We start from the raw sequence: 19,324 nt of genomic DNA, 5'->3' as shown, positions 1-19,324 counted from the left end.
ATGACCAACCTAGACAGTGTATTAAAAAGCAGAGACATTACTTTACCAACCAACTTCCATCTAGTCAAAGCTATGGTTTTTCTGGTAGTCATGTATGGATGTGAGATTTGACCTATAAAGAAAGCTGAGTGCCAAAGAATTGATGCTTTTGAACTGTGGTGTTGGAGAAGACTCTTGAGAGTCCCTTGGACTTCAGGGAGATGCAACCAGTCCATCCTAAAGGAGATCAGTCCTGGGTGTTCATTGGAAGGACTGATGCTGAAGTTGAAATTCCAATACTTTGGCTACCTGATACAAAGAACTGACTCATTGGAAAAGACCCTGTTGCTGGGAAAGATTGAAGGCAGGAGGAGAAGGGGATGACAGAGGATGAAATGGTTGGATGGCATCACCGACTCGATGGGCATGAGTTTGAGCAAGCTCCAGGAGTTGGTGATGGACAGGGAAGCCTGCCTGGTGTGCTGTGGTTCATGGGGTCATGAAGAGTCAGATACAACTGAGCAACTGACCTGACTGAGTAGACAAACATATATGTGAAAGTTTGGTGATAAGTAGAGCAGCGAATGGGGAACAGAGGGTGCTCACATGGGGAGGAGGTTACGGTTTTGGAGGACATGGTTAAAGAAGGCTTCTCTGAGATGCTGATGTTCAGGCAAAGTGCTAAAAAAAATTGAGAGAGCAAGCTGGGCAGAAATCTGCAGGAAAGCTTGGAGGAAGAGCAAGAACAAAGACCATGGGTTGACAGCATGGTTGGTACATTCACGTGAGGTCAGGTATGGATGAGGGCAGGGTCAGTATAGGAGCAGATCATGAATTTGGAAGACCGGTGAGTAGACTGGGAAGCCATTATCAGAAGAGCAACATGATGTGGTTTAGGTTTTTAAAGGGACACTCCGGTAACTCTGTCACCTATAAGGAGACTAGAGGGGATGAAGGGGAATCAGTTGGAGGTGGTTGCATCATCAGGTGAGAGAGAGTGTTGGGTTTGACCAGCTGTTAGCGGTGGAGATGGAGGAAAGTGGTCAGATTGTAATTATATTTGAAGGTATTGCTACCGGGTATTGTCGACGGACTAGAAAGAGAGTGTGAGTAAAAGGGGAACACAGGTTGACGCCCTGGTTCGGGGCCTGGGCAGCTGGGAGAGTGGGACTGTCATTTACTGAGAAGGTGAGAATCAAGGGAGGACCTCACAGGCTATTCCTCTGTTTCTGATTCACTTACCGCACCTGTGTTTTTTTTTCCCCCTTTTAATATTTGTTTTGAATGCTGTAGCAGAGCCTTTGACTTGAACTTTTTTTTTTTTTAGCTCTTAAATGTGATAAATAAGATGAAGAGAGAGTAAAAATGTGAATTATCCAGGATAATGTTAGGGAAAATTGAAATGTACTTTAAAAAAAAATTTGATAAATAGACCTGGAAAAAGAAAGAACTGTCACATCACAGTTGTTTCAATAACAAGTCTATAGTTTGAGAGGTCAGAAACGTAATGGAGATACAGCACTTTTATTGAAGGGCTGGGTATTTCTTCTTTTTCAGTAATGTGGCATGGAGGTGAGTGTCATGGGTGCCACATGCAGATCTGACATTTTCACAGAACTGAACAAGGCCTTATGAATTAGTTCCTGAACGTTACTAATGACGACTGAACGAAGTCTTGTAAAGTAGTTCCTGAACGTATCTACTCCTGTGTAACAAGCCGATTTGTTCCCTTCATTGACCATTTTAATCCCTTCTACTTTGAGCTTTGTAGGCAAGTGAACGTAAATTATTTTAGTGCATCTCATGGAAGACATAAGAAGCACTCACTGCTTTGATTGATTGATTCATTTTTACCAATGACGAGAATAAATTTGGATTAGCTATTTAAGGAGTTACTCATGTTTTCCTAATTATAAGTTGTATTTTTTTACATTTATTTCAAACTGATGTGCTACTGATGTGATCTGTAGCACACAATTTACAGATAGCAATAAAATCATCCTTAAATTTTTTTGCATTTTAATGTACTGTGCAAATATGCTGAAAGTTCTTCACATATTGAATGTTAACTAAAAATATATTTTTCAGTGCCCACCAAATCTTCATAAGCAAGATGGATATGCTTGCAATCAAAATCAGGTATGCTGGGCCATAGGTTTTAACTGGGATTTTATGAAAGGCTCAGTTTTCAGGTTTTTTTTTTTTTTTTTTTTTGATGAATGTAATTTTGATGGCAGATTGCACCTCAAACAACAGGAAATTATCGCATTGGTCTTCTAATTCAGAGTTGTTTCACATCATATAAAATACTAAGTATATTTATCTCTGGGTGCAAACTGTCCAGATTGAGAGTGTAGGAAAAAAAATAATGGCTGAAGAATTAGAGATCTAATTTATGGAGTTGTAACTATCTTTAATCATTTCAGCCTAATATGGAAAAATATGGTAATATATTGCAATGTTTTTTTTCTTTTCCTGAAGCTATGTTATGACCTAACCTTTCACATACAAAAAAACCTAAAAATCATTTTGGTGTCACTCAAAGAAATGTACCCATTTTTGTTTTCCATAAAGTTTAAAATTTTAGATGATTAGTTGGACTTGAAGAGCTGCACAGTGAGGTCTGTTCTGTGTTTTAGATTTTAATTTTCATTCTTTTGTGTCTCTTAAGATGTTTGTGAGTTTTATTTTCATTGTAGGGTACCCCCAAAACCCAACTTTGTCTAAAACAATGATAAGGAGACCTTGCAGTGAGAATCTGGGGGGGAAATGGGACCAGCTCCTTGTACCTTACAACATGCATTCTGTCCTCAGGGCCGCTGCTACAACGGGGAGTGCAAGACTCGGGACAACCAGTGTCAGTACATCTGGGGAACAAGTAGGTCATGCTTCCTGCCTGGTGGTCACACTCAGGTTTCTCCTAATGTTCTTTGCTGCCAGTCTTGCTGAAAGAGAGATACAGCTTAGGAGTGATTAAAAAAAAAAAAAACTAGAAAAGGCTGTAGAGAATGGTGAATCATAGTCACAAAGCCACAGCAAACAACTGCTGACGTTGAAGACTTGTCATCAGAGCCGAACACCGCTATTCGGTGATTGTGTCTGTGACAGAACGGATGTTACACCCACTCAGATTGGGTTGAGTGCTGTGGTCATGCTCATTATGAATCTGCTTGGGCAATTTTCTTTATACTTTGGATTTAACATTCACCCCTTCAAGTTAGCTTTCCATTCTTTTATCCTAGGAAAGTACCAGACTCTTTTTTTCAATTCTGTAATTGACTATCTGAGTTCAAAGTGAAACACAAGTACTTCCTTATATACAGACAGAGATTTGGGTACATGGTCATTTTCTTAGTATGTTCCCTACATATCAGTACACATATTCTCTTCCTGACATTTTTATTGTCTTGCCAGTGAATTTCAGTTAATGAGGGCCAGACTGGAAGAGAGAGAAGTGGTTCTGTCTTGCTGGCAAAGACTGGGTCACCTACCAGGAAAAGAAGTCACCCAAAGGGGACTAGGACTCACGCACAAGTGATTTTAGTGTTTGGTAAATATCATTTAACTGAAAGATTTAGTTTCAGTAGTTCAGTTTTGACACGGGAAAGATAATAGAGGCATATTTGTCTTTCAAAAAAGTTGAAATATCAAAATCCATGTGCCAACAAAATTTCAGCGAGCTCAGATTTTATAATGCTTCCTGATATTAATAGAAAGCAGGGTTAAGAATGTTTATTAGTTTTTTTGGTGTCACTTCACTAATTCCTGCTGATGATTAATCCTACCTCCCATCCTCAAACCCACCAACAGGAACTGGGAATAAATTTGTCTCGAAAGTTAAAAAGAATGGTGTGTTTGATCTGTCCTGCCTTAGCTTGCAAGAGCCATGGGTGAAATTTTCAGGAATTTTAGAAGCTGACTGGCATCATATTCTTAGTTTAAAATTAGCCATGTATTACACTGTGGAAATTTACACTATGGAAATGGGCAAGCGCTACAAATTAGGAATTTCTTCCTTTTTCTGGAGCAACGGTTATTAAACTTTACTGGCACAGAGCTGGTTATGGATAACAAAAAGAACTAAAAGTAATTCTCTTTTCTTGCTCATCTCCAAAAGAGGCTTCAGGGTCTGACAAATTCTGTTATGAAAAGCTGAATACAGAAGGCACGGAGAAGGGTAACTGTGGAAAAGATGGAGACCGATGGATCCAGTGCAGCAAACAGTGAGTGGTCACCTCTGGAGCGTCATGGGTGGACTTGGAAGCCCTGGTCCAAATGTGAAATGAGCACAAAATAAATGTCACTGATTTTTTAAATAAATTGACTACTTAAACTTTTAAAGTATGAATTTAAAAGATCATATATCTACAAGCAAATGACTATGAACTAAACTGTTTCTGTAGTACAGACACACCATTTCTGTAAAATTCAGGCAAGTTCTCACATGCTGTATTTTACTTGAAGCTTGTTTGGAAGAGATATTTTGCTAAGGTATTTTAAATTAATAGTGGGTTTTGATTTTCTACTTTTGCTTTCAAAAAGCCTACGAATATACTAGGATAAGGAATTCTGTAAGCAAAAGATGTAGACTGTCTATATTTTGGGGGCCATTTAAAGTGAAATAACATATATGTGATTATTTCTCAAATGTAACATGATTTGATTTGATTAAATATCTAATATCTGTATTAAAGTTTTATTTTCCCTTCTAACAAGTATCTGAAAGTGACAGTCACTCAGTCATGGCCCACTCTTTGCAACCCCATAGACTATACAGTCCATAAAATTCTCCAGGCCAGAATACTGGAGTCGGTAGCCTTTCCCTTCTCCAGGGGATCTTCCCAACCCAGGAATCAAACCAGGGTCTTCTGCATTGCAGACAGATTCTTTACCAACTAACTGAACTATGAGGGCAGCCAAAAAAGTATCTAGTCAGTGCCTATTGAGGACTCTTTACTCAGGAAATGAGATGCCTTCAGAGCACATTGGTAATATTTTCCCTTGATTTGTTGAGGAAAGTTAAAATTGCAAATTAATAGTTTTTTAAGGTTAACTCAATGACTTGGATCTCTGGGATCATTATGTGATAGACCAAAGCTCCTCCATTCTCCTTCCATAACCATGGGGATTCTTCTCCCATTGTGAAGCAGAGCGAGGATTTAAGAGAAGTTTTATTTATCTAATTAATGGTCTCTAATGTTGTACTTTTTGAAACTTGGCAGTTGTATGTAATCTTTGATGGTGGATGAGGACTTAGGAAGCAAAAAATCTTTGACTTCTTTAAAATTAAACCAAAATAACAGAACAGAGCTTCCCATCTGATGTCTCGTGAGTGAGTTACAGAAGTTTTGAGATGTTCAGTCTTCGAGGTTCCAGGGAGGAAGTGGAGTCTACACTAGTCAGAACCTATGGGGTTGAATGCCTCTGGCTTCATTCATTAAGTCAATGTCACAGACAAACCTGATCATTTCTCTGTGCCTCTGTGACTTCAGAAAGTTGGGAGGCATTGCTTTAGATCATTGTAGAAGACAGCTTTCTAATATCTGGCAGTAGAATATCCAGCCACCAGTGAGATAAGGAAAATAAATGTATTTTTTTTACTTTAAAAAATTGAGAAATATAGAAACAGAAAAGTGATTAATATACAAATATACATTTTGCCAAATAAATGCAAAGTGAACTTTCATGTAACCCCTCTATGAATCAAGAAATAGTGCGTTCCGGGATTTATTCTTCACCCTCACAGCCCCTGTCTCTCTCCTGAAGGTACTGTTGTCCTCAATTTTATGGCAGTTGCTTTCTTATTTTTCTTTAGAGATATACTGCTCAAGTTTTCAGCCCTAAACAGTTTACTTTGCCTAAAATTTTGGTAGCTTTACATAAAAGGAATCATGTTTCATGTATTATTTTGTATTTTGCTTCTTAAGTTCATTATTTTGAGAGTCCATGGTGTGTGTAGCTGTAGATTCGTATTTATTATTCTTTTATTTCATTTTCATTCATATTTATAGGTATATACCTTCTCCATTTTGTGTTGACAGACATTCAGATTGTTTCCATGTTTTGGCTCTTAGGAATCATGCTACTGTGAACATTCTGGTACATGTAGCTTAGTTCTCATTTATACATATTTTTCTAAGGCCATTCCTGGAAGAAAAATTGCTAAGTCATAGGGGATGTATATTCTCAGTGTCACTAGATGGTATAACACTATTTTCTAAAATGGTTGTGCTAGTAAATGCTACCACTGATAATTTGTATAAGAGAATTTTGTTGCACTGTACTGTGTTCTCACCAACACTTGGTGTCACCAGACATTCTACTTTTATGTATTCTGCTGGGTGTGAATTGCTTTGTTATTGTGGCTTTAATTTGCATTTATGAATGGAATAGTACATTTTCATCCATTTACTGGACATGGATTGTATGTGTGTGATATGCCACTTCAATTCTTTGCACATTTTTTAGAGTTCATTGTTTACTTAACAAATACACTGGAGATAGGTGTCCTCATGCTGAGTGAGTCATTTAACAATGTCACCAAAGACCCAGATGATTTCTGCCTCTCTTCTCTGTATTACTTTAGCATGTTCACTTTGTGTCTTTACATGTGAATTCATGATTCCAAGGTGAATGCCAAAGTTCTGCATTCAAAAGCAGGAAGCAGGGGGTAGCAACCAAAGACTTTCTCCCTGTCAGGCTCTAAAAGCCTGTCCAGAGCATAAAATTCTCCCCAGCAGCTCCCTCTCTGGCTTTTCTTCACATCTCAACATTCCAGGGGCCACTCTTAGCTCTAGGAGGATGGGAAGGAGGCATGGCCAAGTGGGTGTAGAGAATGGGTGTGCCATGATAGGTTCTGACACCAGTCATGAGCCGTCTCAGAGCTGGTTACTTTGCTGCCTCCTACAAGCTTTGATCCTTTTAGGAAGGAGGGGGCGGCTTTCACCAACCAACAGTATCTAAACAAATGTTTTCATTTAGAGGGAAAGGGAATATTTCCCATTTTTAAGTATTTGTGGACCAAATAATTTTGATTTTTTCAGTTTGATTCCTCCTGTCTTGATCTTTTTTGTTTAATACGTTCAGTGATGTGTTCTGTGGATTTTTACTCTGCACCAACCTTACTCGAGCGCCACGTATTGGTCAACTTCAGGGTGAGATCATCCCAACTTCCTTCTACCATCAAGGCCGGGTGATTGACTGCAGGTAACATAGTAAATGTTGGCAAGCCTAAAGAATCATGAGCATTACAAATTTAGAAAGAAATCAGTGGAAATATTTCTATTTTTCATAAGAGAAATAACAACTTAGATTTTATCATCACTTTGTGTATTGAAAGGCATTTAAAAAACAAAGTTATGTATCAGTTTGCACATTGTGTTTGCTTAAAGATTATGCCAGTTATTAGTAGGGAGACATTCTTTGTAATTATAATTTTAAAAGTAGAATTTTATGATATTCATTTTGAATATGATTAAAGTTTTGAGCATTGAAATATGTCACTGTTTGAACATTATATGTTTTATTTTTTTGTGACAAAAAAAGAATTTAAGCTATATTCTATGTGCTTGGTTTAGGAGGTTAATTGAAACCTAATCACATATAGAAAGTATGTGCTTGGTTTAGAAGATTAATTGAAACCTAATCACATATACAAAGTATAGTGACGTGAAAGTGAAAGCTGCTCACTCGTGTCCACCTCTTTGGGGTCGCACCAGGCTCCTCTGTCTATGGAATTCTCCAGGCAAGAATAGTAGAGTGGAGAGCAATTCCCTTCTCCAGGGGATCTTCCCAACTGAGGAATCAAGCCCAGGTCTCTCACATTGCATGTGGATTCTTTACCATCTGAGCTACCAGGAAAGCCCATAGAAAGTATATACTAAAATATTTATAGCTCTAGTCAGTCATTTTATATCCAATTATCTGTGAGTACAAGGCACAGAGATACACGACTTATTTTTTTTTAACACTGGGAGTCATATTATATTTTAAATAATATCGTTCCCATTAAAGGAGTTGTAATTCTAAGATGCTATGCTCTCATTCAAATGATAACTTCCATTGCCTAAAACACTTTTGGGATTCCCCCTACAGAATTGCCCTCAGCATATGTAATGTTTATCTTTAGTATCTCCCAAGTGGCAAAACTTCATCTTCCATAGGTGAATGTAAGATTTAGAATCATTCCTAAATAATTTTGAACAAAATTTGGTAAATCAACTGAATAGCCACATTGGATATTGCTATCTTGGTCAAATGGTTGCCAATTTCCTGTCTTTTAAATGGCTCTAAAGATGATTTGAACAGGGTCTTAGACAAGAAGATCCTTCCTGGGTAAATTTGTAGTATTCAAATCTAGTGACTTTGATGCACAGAAGCTTCCTTTGAGTGTGTAAGTTTTCACACATCTTTAGATACAACAACCTTGTTAAATTATATTGTTATAGTCTAAACTAGTATATTAAAAATGTTTTTAAATTTTAAAATATTTTATTTTAATATTTTAAAAATATTCAGCAAGGTATCTAGTTAGTAATTATAACATTGATTATTATTCAAATTCCAGTTGTCCTTAGCTTTGAGATTTTAGAAATATATATCAATAGAGAGGAATTGGCTTGTTTTTTTTTCAATCATGAATAATCCAGCCCTCTGAAGTAATAATTTTCAAGATGTTTTCAGTTGCTTTCTATGCCCAACACCTGCCTTTTTGTATCAGAATGTCTTGGAGTGCTAATGATAGGATTGCTTCTGTTGTTCTTATGCACACCTCCCCTTTAGTCTTAACGTTGGTCTTGCAAACAAGGAAGGTTTAGAACACGCTTTGTGCAAATGACATATTTTTGTTCTGATGAAGTGCATTGCAATAATGCTACTGAAAGGCAGTTTCTTTTATCATGCTCTTTTACTAAGGGGAGGTGGAGAAAGGGTGAAATGAAAAGTAGAGAAATGCTAGGAGAAATCTGTGTCTACTGACAGCCTCTCCAGTTTCCTGAGTAGCAAACCTCACTCATGTTGGGGGTATATTTCCAAGTGTGGTGCTAATGACTGTATGACTATCTTTTTCCTTTTTTTCTTTCTTTTTTTTTTAATCTTTTTCTTTTTAGTGGTGCTCATGTGGTTTTAGATGACGACACAGATGTGGGCTACGTCGAAGATGGAACACCATGTGGCCCATCTATGATGTGTTTAGATCGGAAGTGTCTACAGATTCAGGCCCTAAATATGAGCAGCTGCCCCCTCGATTCCAAGGGTAAAGTGTGTTCAGGCCATGGGGTAAGTAGGCATCAGTGTCCAGCTCAAATCTTCCTTGTCTGACATCCTCCAAGTTCATAGTGGTTGAACTTCTAGTCCAGCCATTCTCCTTCTGTGACTCTAGGCACTGACTATGATTATTTCCTTATACCCTTATCTTCTAAGAATAATACCTAAATGTGTTGATATGGTTTTAGTTTTTTTTTTTTTTTTTATCACTTTGTATATTTGTATATTTTTATTCTCCACAGTCTCTTGGAATCCAAGGAATTAGAAGAAAAATGATGTGATTCCTAAAGAAACTATAGACCCTATGTGACTGCTTTGCACCATTCATAATAATTTACACTTTTCAGTAATTCCCTTTCAGCTCCTCAGCTACTCAGCGTGCATACTGGGTATCTGTGTGTTGAAGATCACACTAGACTAGAGGTTGGATCACTGCTGTAATTCACATGTTTAAAGTTGGGCAGTTATGCTTGGACCATTGCCGGCAAAAGAGAAGATGTGCTCTCTATACACACCTGCATGTATCTTTAATTCTGTGCACAAAGTGTTGGGGCAGGTACTTCCTGGCAAACCTAGGTTTATTACCTAAAAACACATTTTAGTGATTACTTAAATTGGATTTAGTGAAAGAATGATAGTTCAAAATATGTATAGAATTCAAAAATGGTAAAAGACATGAAGAAACTCAGAGTGATCATATCAAAGAAGATGCTGCAGCAAAGGTAAAAACAATCCAAAATATAGATAGCTAAATGAGTGATATGTCACACAGCAAGGTAGAAAGGCATGAGGAGGGTATGCCCAATGACGTAGACTCATGAACAGGCAGTAGAGACTAATGATCAAGAGCGTGGATTTTGTGGCTGTAAAGGATCCCGAGTTTGAATTCTGACTCTGCTTCTCTTTATCCAAGTTACTTTGGGCAAGTCACTCAGGCTCTCTCAATCGTCAGGGTGCTAGTGATTAAATGAGATCCTATGCACAAAGCACTGAGTATAAGTACCCAGCACATAATCAATGTGGTAAATATTCAATAATTGCTATAGTAAATTAAAAGCTTCCCTGGTGGCTCAGTGGTAAAGAATCCACCTGCCAATGCAGGAGACGCAGGTTTGATCCCTGGGCCAGGAAGATCTCCTGGAGAAGGAAATGGCAACCCACTCCAGTATTCCTGCCTGGGAAATCTGATCGACAGAGAAGCCTGGTGGGCTACAGTCCATGGGGTTGTGGAAGAGTTGGATACGACTTAGCTACTAAAAACAACAACAAAAGTAAAAGCATTGGGCAGACCACTCAGCTACTCAGTTATTGCTCTGAAAGCATTAAATATAAAACTTAATGCATAAAAAGGTCCATGAATCTCCATTACCCCCCACTTCTTCAACTTGTTGAAAAAAAGGTTAAGTTCAGTGTGTTAATTATCATCATCACATTATATCATTTCAGATTAAAAAGCTGCTTATACCCATAAGCTTAAATTCAATTTTATCATCTCTAAACAATCTATCTCTGAATGTATTTCACAGGCAGATGAGGATTTAAACTACTCTGTCTCCAGTTTGTGGATGGTTATTTATTTCATCTAAATTACAGGTTCATTCCAGGGGCAGAGAGGGGGCAGAGATCACTCTAGGAGGGTCATCAGCCAGGCTGACAGAGGACTGACATTACAGCAGACAGGGAGGGTGGTGGCGGCGGGGAGCTTGTGTGGCTTGGAGGACGCCACCAAATGACTTCTGTGTTGGGCACGATGAGGTAATGCAGTGCATTGGTGATTTATGTCTCCTGGTATTTCATCTCTGGCAATGCCTTTTAAATCCAACATGTATTAATTTCTTTAATTAAGCATATTGTTTCTAAGGTATGTTTCTAGAAGCAACTACTTCTGAAAAAGCTACATTGTCAGACGTGAGTACTTAAACAATATCAACACCAGTAATTAACATTTAATTTGAACATTTTTTCCTTTTAATCTTTGATTTTTCTAAAATTAACTGAAAAAATATCACCCAAGTATTGGATCTATACATTGTCTAGTATTCAGAACCAGGGGAGGGGCTTCGCTGATGGATCAGTGGTAAAGAATCTTCCTGGTCTGGGAAGATCCCACATGCCACAGAACAGCGAAGCCCTTGCACCACAGCTATTGAGCCTGTGCTCTAGAGCCTCCAACCTGCAACCCCTGAGCCCACGTGCTGCAACTGCTGAATCCCACGTGCCATAGAGCTCATGCTCTGCGACAAGGGAAGACTCTGCAGTGAGAAGCCCGTGCAGTGCAACTAGAGAGTAGGTCCCGCTCACGGCAATTAGAGAAAAAGCCTGTGCAGCAGTGAAGACCCAGCACAACCAAAAATAAAAAACAAAAACAAACAAACAAAAAACAAAACCAGGGGAGACTTAAAAATTTCAAATGGTTTTAAAGCTTACACCCTGTCCCATGTGTCATTTACCGCCATTATTCTACCAAGTACGGTGAAAATGCCCCATCTCTGTTCTTTGTTCTTCACAGGTGTGTAGTAATGAAGCCACCTGCATCTGTGATTTCACCTGGGCAGGGACAGACTGCAGTATCCGGGATCCAGTTAGGAACCTGCACCCCCCCAAAGACGAAGGACCCAAGGGTTTGTGTGATTTCAGTTTCAATTCCTTGCGTACTGAATTCATTAGTATTCTTCCAATGGTGCCAGTATAGCAAGTTCATAGGTTTTCTGGAGACACATAAGAATATCTCTTTTTGTCATTAAAATGTCTGATTCATGTTCCCGCAGAATTAAGGGTTCTTGGATATGACATTGAAAAAAATGCTTAAGTTACCCCTTAGTCTAGAACTGGAATTAGGAAGAGGTTAATATACCAATTTCCCTTCTTTCCTTTAAACCTCATTCTTCCATAATCACAAATGTTAATCATTTTATAGTTGGTTGAAGCTAATTCAGTTTTTTAAATAGATGAACTCTTTTTCACTGACATGAGACTCTGGTCATTCTTCAATACTTGAGTCCTTCCAGAGGGAAGTTGTGGTCTCCTATGTTCTGTTTAAGCACACTTTTGATTAGGAAGAAACTGGAATTCTTCACAGGACTTTAACACTGCAAAGAAAACTTGAAAGATCTGGACCTTTGTTTTAATCAACATTAAAAGGAGGAAAAATGAGAATTTTAGAATTGGAAGGAGACTCAGTGGCCATCTAGAACCACCCTCATTTTGCAGATGGGAACTCTCAGTCCCTGAGGTCAAGTGACATCCTATGGTTACTCAGGTAACCAGACGCAGGGCTGGGACCAGGATCTCAGGTAACCTGAGATCACAAATGCCCGATCTCAGGCCTTTTGCTACCGTGTTATAATGTAGCCTATGTCATCTAGATGTGGTAGTCACTTTCTCCTTATTCTCCCCATTCCCAACCCCTTTTATGATTTTCAAAGAGCTGGTGAAGTCATCAGTTACAGTAGACTTACTATAATATTGTACCTGAGAAACCAAAAAATCATCGGAATGGATATTGTACACCAGTGGGCATTGTATTCTACATCGGGTTCTTCCTTCTCATGGTACTGCTAACAGCATTTCATAAATAACTATCATGCTTTTTTCCTGCAGGTAGGAAAAATACATATAGAAATAGTGTCATTTTGATCTGCTTAGTCTTGGATGAAAGCGCCTTTAAAATCAAGCTTCAGTATTGTCCATACGGGAAGCTATGATTTTGAAAGTATATAAAGTTCCATAGTCTTCAATTCCTGAAGAGATTCAGGCTGATTTGCATGCATGGGTAGTGTTCAGGAGGAGTGGGTGTTAAAACACTTCATGCATTTGCTTATTATGCCACGATGTTAACATTCTATAAGAATCACAAGCACACCCTCACAATCTATTTCTGTTCTCCTTCTAGTTATAAAAAGGAACCATTATAAAAAGGAACCAATTCCACTTTTACATTTAGTCTTTTGTTGCTTTAAAATTAGTATGAAAAATTCTTGGATCCACCTTCAGAACTTCGATTTAGAGACTATTTAGTCTCTGACAAGGAGAGATTCATTCTTTCCAAATTTTCTCTCCATGTCTGTGATTCTCTTAAAGATCTAAATGCTGTTTTCTCAAGTGATGTGTAAGTGTGTCTGAACAGACGAGCACAGCTGAAGTGGCTTAGACTTTGTTCTTTTTCATAAGGAATTTTTAATCCATTATCTCTCTTCTCCATTCCTTTACTCACCCATGCCTAAAAACTTATTTGGAGGCATAGAGTGAACAAATACATTCTAGAGAAGATCCCTCACTGCCTTTTGTTCTGTTTCTCTTTTTTCCCAGTTAATGTGGTGCTGGTTTTCATTATCTTTTAAAGATAACCTTTTTGATCATTCAAGTAATACATGTTTATTGTAGAAAATTTTGAAAATACAGAAAAGATTAAAAAGGAGGTAAAAATCACTTAATCCAGTAACTCAGAAGTAGTCAATATTAGCATTCTGGTATATTTCTTTCCTGTTGCATATTTTCTTTTTTACCTAATTCTAAATGAAGACAGTGGAATCATTTGAATAAACCTACCCATGGGTTCTAAAATTGTTAAAATCTTCATGAATCTTTAATAATCTTGATTCATTTGAGAAAAGGTTTTAATTGATATAAATAAAGAGCAGTTACTATCGTAAATTACCAGATTTCCAGAAAAAGTCAAGCAGTTTTAGAACACCTAATAATGGCTGTATCTGTACTGGCCATTTATGTCTTTTCAGCCTCTACAGAAAATTCCATTAATATACTAGGAAAATGGAAAACAACTGAAATGAAGATTTAAACACTTTACTGTAGATTTTACAGTTTTAATTTTGATATTCTGATTAAAGAAGATGGTAAGAGAGAAACTAGGTACTTTACTTCTCTTTTTTTTAATCCAGATAGCAAATATTTATTGATTCTATACTGTTTTAGAGTCAGCACATCCTTGCACATGATAGGCACTCTATGAATACCATATCCCTTCTATTTGGGAATATGTAAAAGAAGTGAAATGGTGCATGTTAACACTGATTTTCAGTTTATCAGGATACATTTGTTGTATTGCCTTGCTGAAGAGTGACAGGTAACAAACTCAATCAAGGTACTGAAACAATCAGTACTTCCCTAACTGTGAGGTGCCAAGGTTTTTCTCTATAACTTCGTGTTCTACATTTTCTCATGACTGGATTGGTTTGGTTGATACTTGACTTACTGAGCACAATCTTTGGACCCTCCCTAAATACTTGCCATAAATAATGAGCAACATCTACAATGACCTAACTTGTCATAGTTGTAGATAAGGGCTTTTCAGTAGAGATACGGTGAGTGGGTATTAAAAAATACTTATTTTATTTAATTTCAATGTACTTCCTTGTTAAGAAAAAAATTTAAGAGGTAGAATGAAAATATTTCTTTTTAAATCATGAGATTTTATCATAAAAGATGAATTGTACCCAACTACATCTCTTTGGATCAAGATTAAATTAGTAAAAAGTAAAGGTGAATTCTGTGACTCTTTGATTTGAGGAAGTGAGAAATGAACCAGTGTGTTTGGGGTATTTCTTTCATTTTAACTACAAGTTACTAAAAGAATAAAAATTCAACCTCATCTGGGTAGGAATGATTAACACACAGGAAAGTATTGCCATTGAAGTCACTCTGCACTGGCTCAGGTTGTCCATTGTTGACCCAACTGTTTAAAGCATGGAAGATAATTTGCTCCAGCTCTTAAATTAAAATTATTAAAAGACAAGAAATAGGCTCTTAAAGCAACAATCATGTGAGCGGGATTTTTTAAAAAAGATTTTTCTATTACATATTATGTGACTCACGTTTTCTACACTGTTGTTCATTTTACCTACAAAGACGCTTCTGTCCCTCTTCTCCCAACCTGTTTCCACTGAACTCCCTGCAAGAAATTATTTTGGCTTGTTCTATGAGGGAAGAATATGTTTGAATTCTGTTTAAAAGACCTGGAATTTCCACCTGTTATAGGGAGAGCCATGTCAAGGACTGATCATTTTTGTGTTGTGTAGGCATCTTTGCACAGTGCTGTCGGACTCCACTGAGCGACTTCACTTTATTATAGGATACAATGAAACTTTCCACGTTGGATGGTTTGCAACACCTTGTAGGAGGGAAGAGAAGAAACTGGAACATATCAAATATTTTCCCTGATATATATAAAGTCAAAGAATGGTCCTGGGAAGCTTTGGTCAGGTGCTGTCATCATGACAATAGTAATCAGATCAGAGATAGAAGGGCCCTAGGGACAATTAGGTTCAGACCCACTCTTCTCTAAAAATGAGAAAACTAGCTTAATTAATAAGGTTAACAGCTACTTAGATATTTAGCCAGGAATAAAACCTGCATCACCTGATCTTCAGCCCAGTGTGTTTTTTTCTGTTATTGCACACAGCCTGAGTTAAAACTGGGTGTTAAGTTATTCTGCTAGTTTTTATAACAGTACTAAGTAGAAAGGGTTAAAAAAATAAGTAATGATTAAGCTTATTAACTGATACATTACTTGTCAAAGGAAGTATTATATTGTTAGTATTTAGTATTTTGAAAACAGTTATTTCTAAGTCTATGTTGAGGGGTATTATTTAGTGTTTACCTCTGCACATGTTTTTTGATGACTTTCTTTGTGAGTGCAGAAATCCTTGATTTTGTAATTCAGATGATTAGGTATGAGAAGTTATGATTGTCATATATAATTATGCTCTATATAATTATGTACCATCTCAATATTTTTCTCATTACCAATGGCCTCATCAATAACAAGTATTTACTAAGTTTAAAATTTTTTTGATAATTCTGAGTTTACTTTGAGTTCAGAAAAACTGCATGATATTTTCATTGAGAGCATAAACAAATACTATTCTTATAAAAAATAATTTGTTTTCTTATTCTTTCATTTATCCCAATGTGTCAAAAAACTGACTCAATTTTTAAAAATTTTATGTAGAAGAGTAAGCAGATCTGGTTGTACATCTAAATACTCAATTGTAGAGCTTGATAAAATATCTATCATGATAATATTATACTCTAAAGTATAAAGATTAGAATTTATTTCTAATCTTAAATTTTAACAAAATAATAAATCTCTGCAGAAAGAACTCTGGTCCATAGAGTACAAATGATGTCTTTGATGCCTCCGGCCTTCAAAGTATTTAAGAATGCAAGATTGTAGCCCCTTTTGGTTCACTGGAGTCATATAGATGAAATACTGCAGCCTTTTGTTTCAGAAAGTCTCTAAAAGTAAGAAAAGAAAAAAATCAACCACTCAGTTTCAAAGTGTCTGAAGCATGACTTGTCTGTGAGAGAATTCTACATATAAAATAGAAATTCCTGAGAAAAGGAGAAAATTCTTAGTTCTTATCGATATTACACACTTCTCAAAAATTCTACATTTTACATGTACACCCATGGCTGATGCATGTCAATGTATGTAATTAGTCTCCACAATATTGTAATTAGTCTCCAATTAAATAAATTAATTGAAAAAATTCAACCTTTTAGCACATATGATAGCTAGGACCAAGATTAAAAATAATAATTAACCAAAAAATAACAGAAATAAGAAAACAAAAGTGAAAACATACTGCTAAGTAATAAACAGTTTCCATAAACAAGTTAAATGAAAAGTAAGTACGGTGAAGAGCTGGAGAGCAAAATTAAGTTCCTAATATGATAGTGTTGTTAGCTAGAATCTGCAAGCCTTCTAGGTTTGGTAGGATGAAAAGAAAAATAAGGTGTATCACCAGCATGGTTCCTGGAACAACAACAACAAAACCTTTTAGTAGATACTGAATGAATGAATGAGTGAATGAACAAATAAATACAGTTACCTAATAAATAAATTGGTAGGGAAGTAAAACTAGATTATAGGTCCCCGAAGGTCCGAGGAAATTTTTTTCAATGAGAAGATAAATTCTTTTTAGCTGGGAAGAGCAGCTGAGACCTTAGTTTTTAAATATCCCCTGTACACATCCATCCACCTGTGAGCCACTCAGTAAATTCACGTCCGTTTGAAAACAGGTTTTGTTGCTACCTACTGGAAGAGATAAGCCTGTTAAGTGTCATGATAAAGAATCAAATGAATTTTGCATATATTTTTAGTTAAAAAGTAGTGGGAGGGCAGGAGAGCAAAGAGGGGAAAGGATATTTTTGAAAAAGCTGTTTTTCCACTTACTTTTACCTTGTTTTGGTGTTGAGTACTCATCAGTTAAGAATTGGAGATAATTGCTCTTGCCCAGGGGAGATTACAGATTATATCTGTTTATCTTGAATACAAATTTGAAGTGTCTGTAGACCCTGTTCATCTGGTTGTTTCTAACACCTGCATGATCAGTTGCCTAATTCTCTGGATTCTGTGGTGAGAAATTACATCCAGAGCAAATACAAAAAGCCTTTTAAAATAGATATTGTTATTTATCACTCACATAGTTATTATAAAAATAACAAATATTCATTCAGCATTATGTTTTAAAAGGATTCTTTACCATCTGAAAGGGATATGTTAGTTTCCTATAATTTAGCACATACAGCTTTTATAAAATATTAAAGAGGTAATCGGACTCTCATATATTTTGGGTCTGAGGGACAATGCCCAACAAAAAGTATATATGTAACATGATGTGTCCTAGTTAAGTTAGTATTCTGAAAGCAATGATTTTCTATGGCCTCAAAAGAAAAAAAATGAGGCAGTCTATCTGGAATACATTTCATCTCAGTATTTACCTCCACAATTTGGAAATCTGAGCTTTTATTTAGGTTATATTGAATTATAATGGATTGTCATATTTGAAGCACATTGCTCAGTTCTCAGCTGTGTCCGATTCTTTGCAACCCTTTGAACTGTAGCCCACCAGGCTACTCTGTCCGTGGGATTTTTCAGGTGAGAATGCTGGATTGGGTTGTCATTTCCTCCTCCAGGGGATCTTTCAGACCCAAAGATCAAACCCGAGTCTTCCGAGTCTCCTGCATTGCCGGCTGAGTCTTTACCACCGAGCTGTGGACAACCCTTGAAGACCGTTACCATCACCTTATATGTTGGTCCTCTTTTCTTCCCCTCAATACTCTCCACAGGCTTTGTCTGTTTTTTGTTGTGTCCCCTATTGTTTTTTGTTATTTGAAGAATAACTCAGGTTGTATTTAGTTAATGATAAAGCTAGACTATCTGACTCATACTATTTACTCTGTGATAAAATGGAGTAATTATACAATTGCTCATCAGGTTTACACATTCAAAGTCCTCTCTCTTCTTTGGGAGAATATTTAGCTAAAAAGGTCAACAAACCCAATATTAAGCCTTAAAAAATTGTGACTTTGAGTCATGGGTCTTTGTGTGTTTCCTTGTGTCTCAGAGCACACAATTTATGTGAATACAGCCTTGTGGAAACTGATTTTTCATCTTCATTGTTAAAGTGAAGGGAACCAGTACTTTTGGTTCATATAGAATTGTGAGTTAAAGTGCATTCTTGGCCAGAGGTTTGCATGCATAGTCACAGACACAGACTCACAGACACACTCAACCCTAAATAAGCTGCCTTCCTCCAACACTGAATTTCATCTTGCCCAATCAGGGAGCACTAGAGACCTGTGCTCATTCCAGGCCCATTTTGCAACATTCAAAATCTGTTCACAGAAGCTTTGATGTGTGGGGATGGAGTGTCTCCACTGAGTCAAACACTGCTGGGTCATCTGAAACAATTACTACAGCATCATTGAGACCCCAACTTTCTCTCAGCGCATAATTTATACACTGGAGACTATAAAAAAAACTAAAAGTGTTCCAGTACTATGTATGTCCCAAACACTGCAGGTTATTTGAAATATACTTCTCCAGATAAAATAATTTTCTGGCTGAAAATACAGTTCATTTTAAAGATAACTATTTTAAATTTGTAAGTATGTTCATAAAATTTGAATGATAAGTTCTGAGTTTTAAAAAAGATATAGCTTCTTAGGCATATTTTGCAGTTTGAGAAGTTTATAAAAAGTATACTAATGGTTTACTGCTTTTATAATAAAAACACAGATTTGCTGCTATGCAATTAAGATTATACTTTAATTTTAT

The 19,324-nt window shown here is 36.8% G+C and overlaps 1 protein-coding gene across 6 annotated transcripts in view; it reads left to right on the top strand.

Moving 5' to 3' along the window:
- Positions 1 to 19,324, top strand: part of ADAM23 (ADAM metallopeptidase domain 23) — a 182,626-nt gene that overhangs the window by 147,511 nt on the left and 15,791 nt on the right. For all 6 annotated transcript variants that reach the window (XM_043445578.1, XM_043445576.1, XM_043445575.1 and 3 more), the window contains exons 19-24: positions 2,068 to 2,118; positions 2,794 to 2,857; positions 4,097 to 4,202; positions 7,066 to 7,185; positions 9,087 to 9,255; positions 11,753 to 11,864. In XM_043445578.1, the coding sequence (XP_043301513.1) occupies positions 2,068 to 2,118; positions 2,794 to 2,857; positions 4,097 to 4,202; positions 7,066 to 7,185; positions 9,087 to 9,255; positions 11,753 to 11,864 (622 nt within the window). The remainder of the gene's footprint in view (positions 1 to 2,067; positions 2,119 to 2,793; positions 2,858 to 4,096; positions 4,203 to 7,065; positions 7,186 to 9,086; positions 9,256 to 11,752; positions 11,865 to 19,324) is intronic.

Source organism: Cervus canadensis, chromosome 24 (genome assembly GCF_019320065.1).
Source record: "Cervus canadensis isolate Bull #8, Minnesota chromosome 24, ASM1932006v1, whole genome shotgun sequence".
NCBI lineage: Eukaryota > Metazoa > Chordata > Mammalia > Artiodactyla > Cervidae > Cervus > Cervus canadensis.
This window is presented reverse-complemented; position numbering and strand designations above follow the sequence as displayed.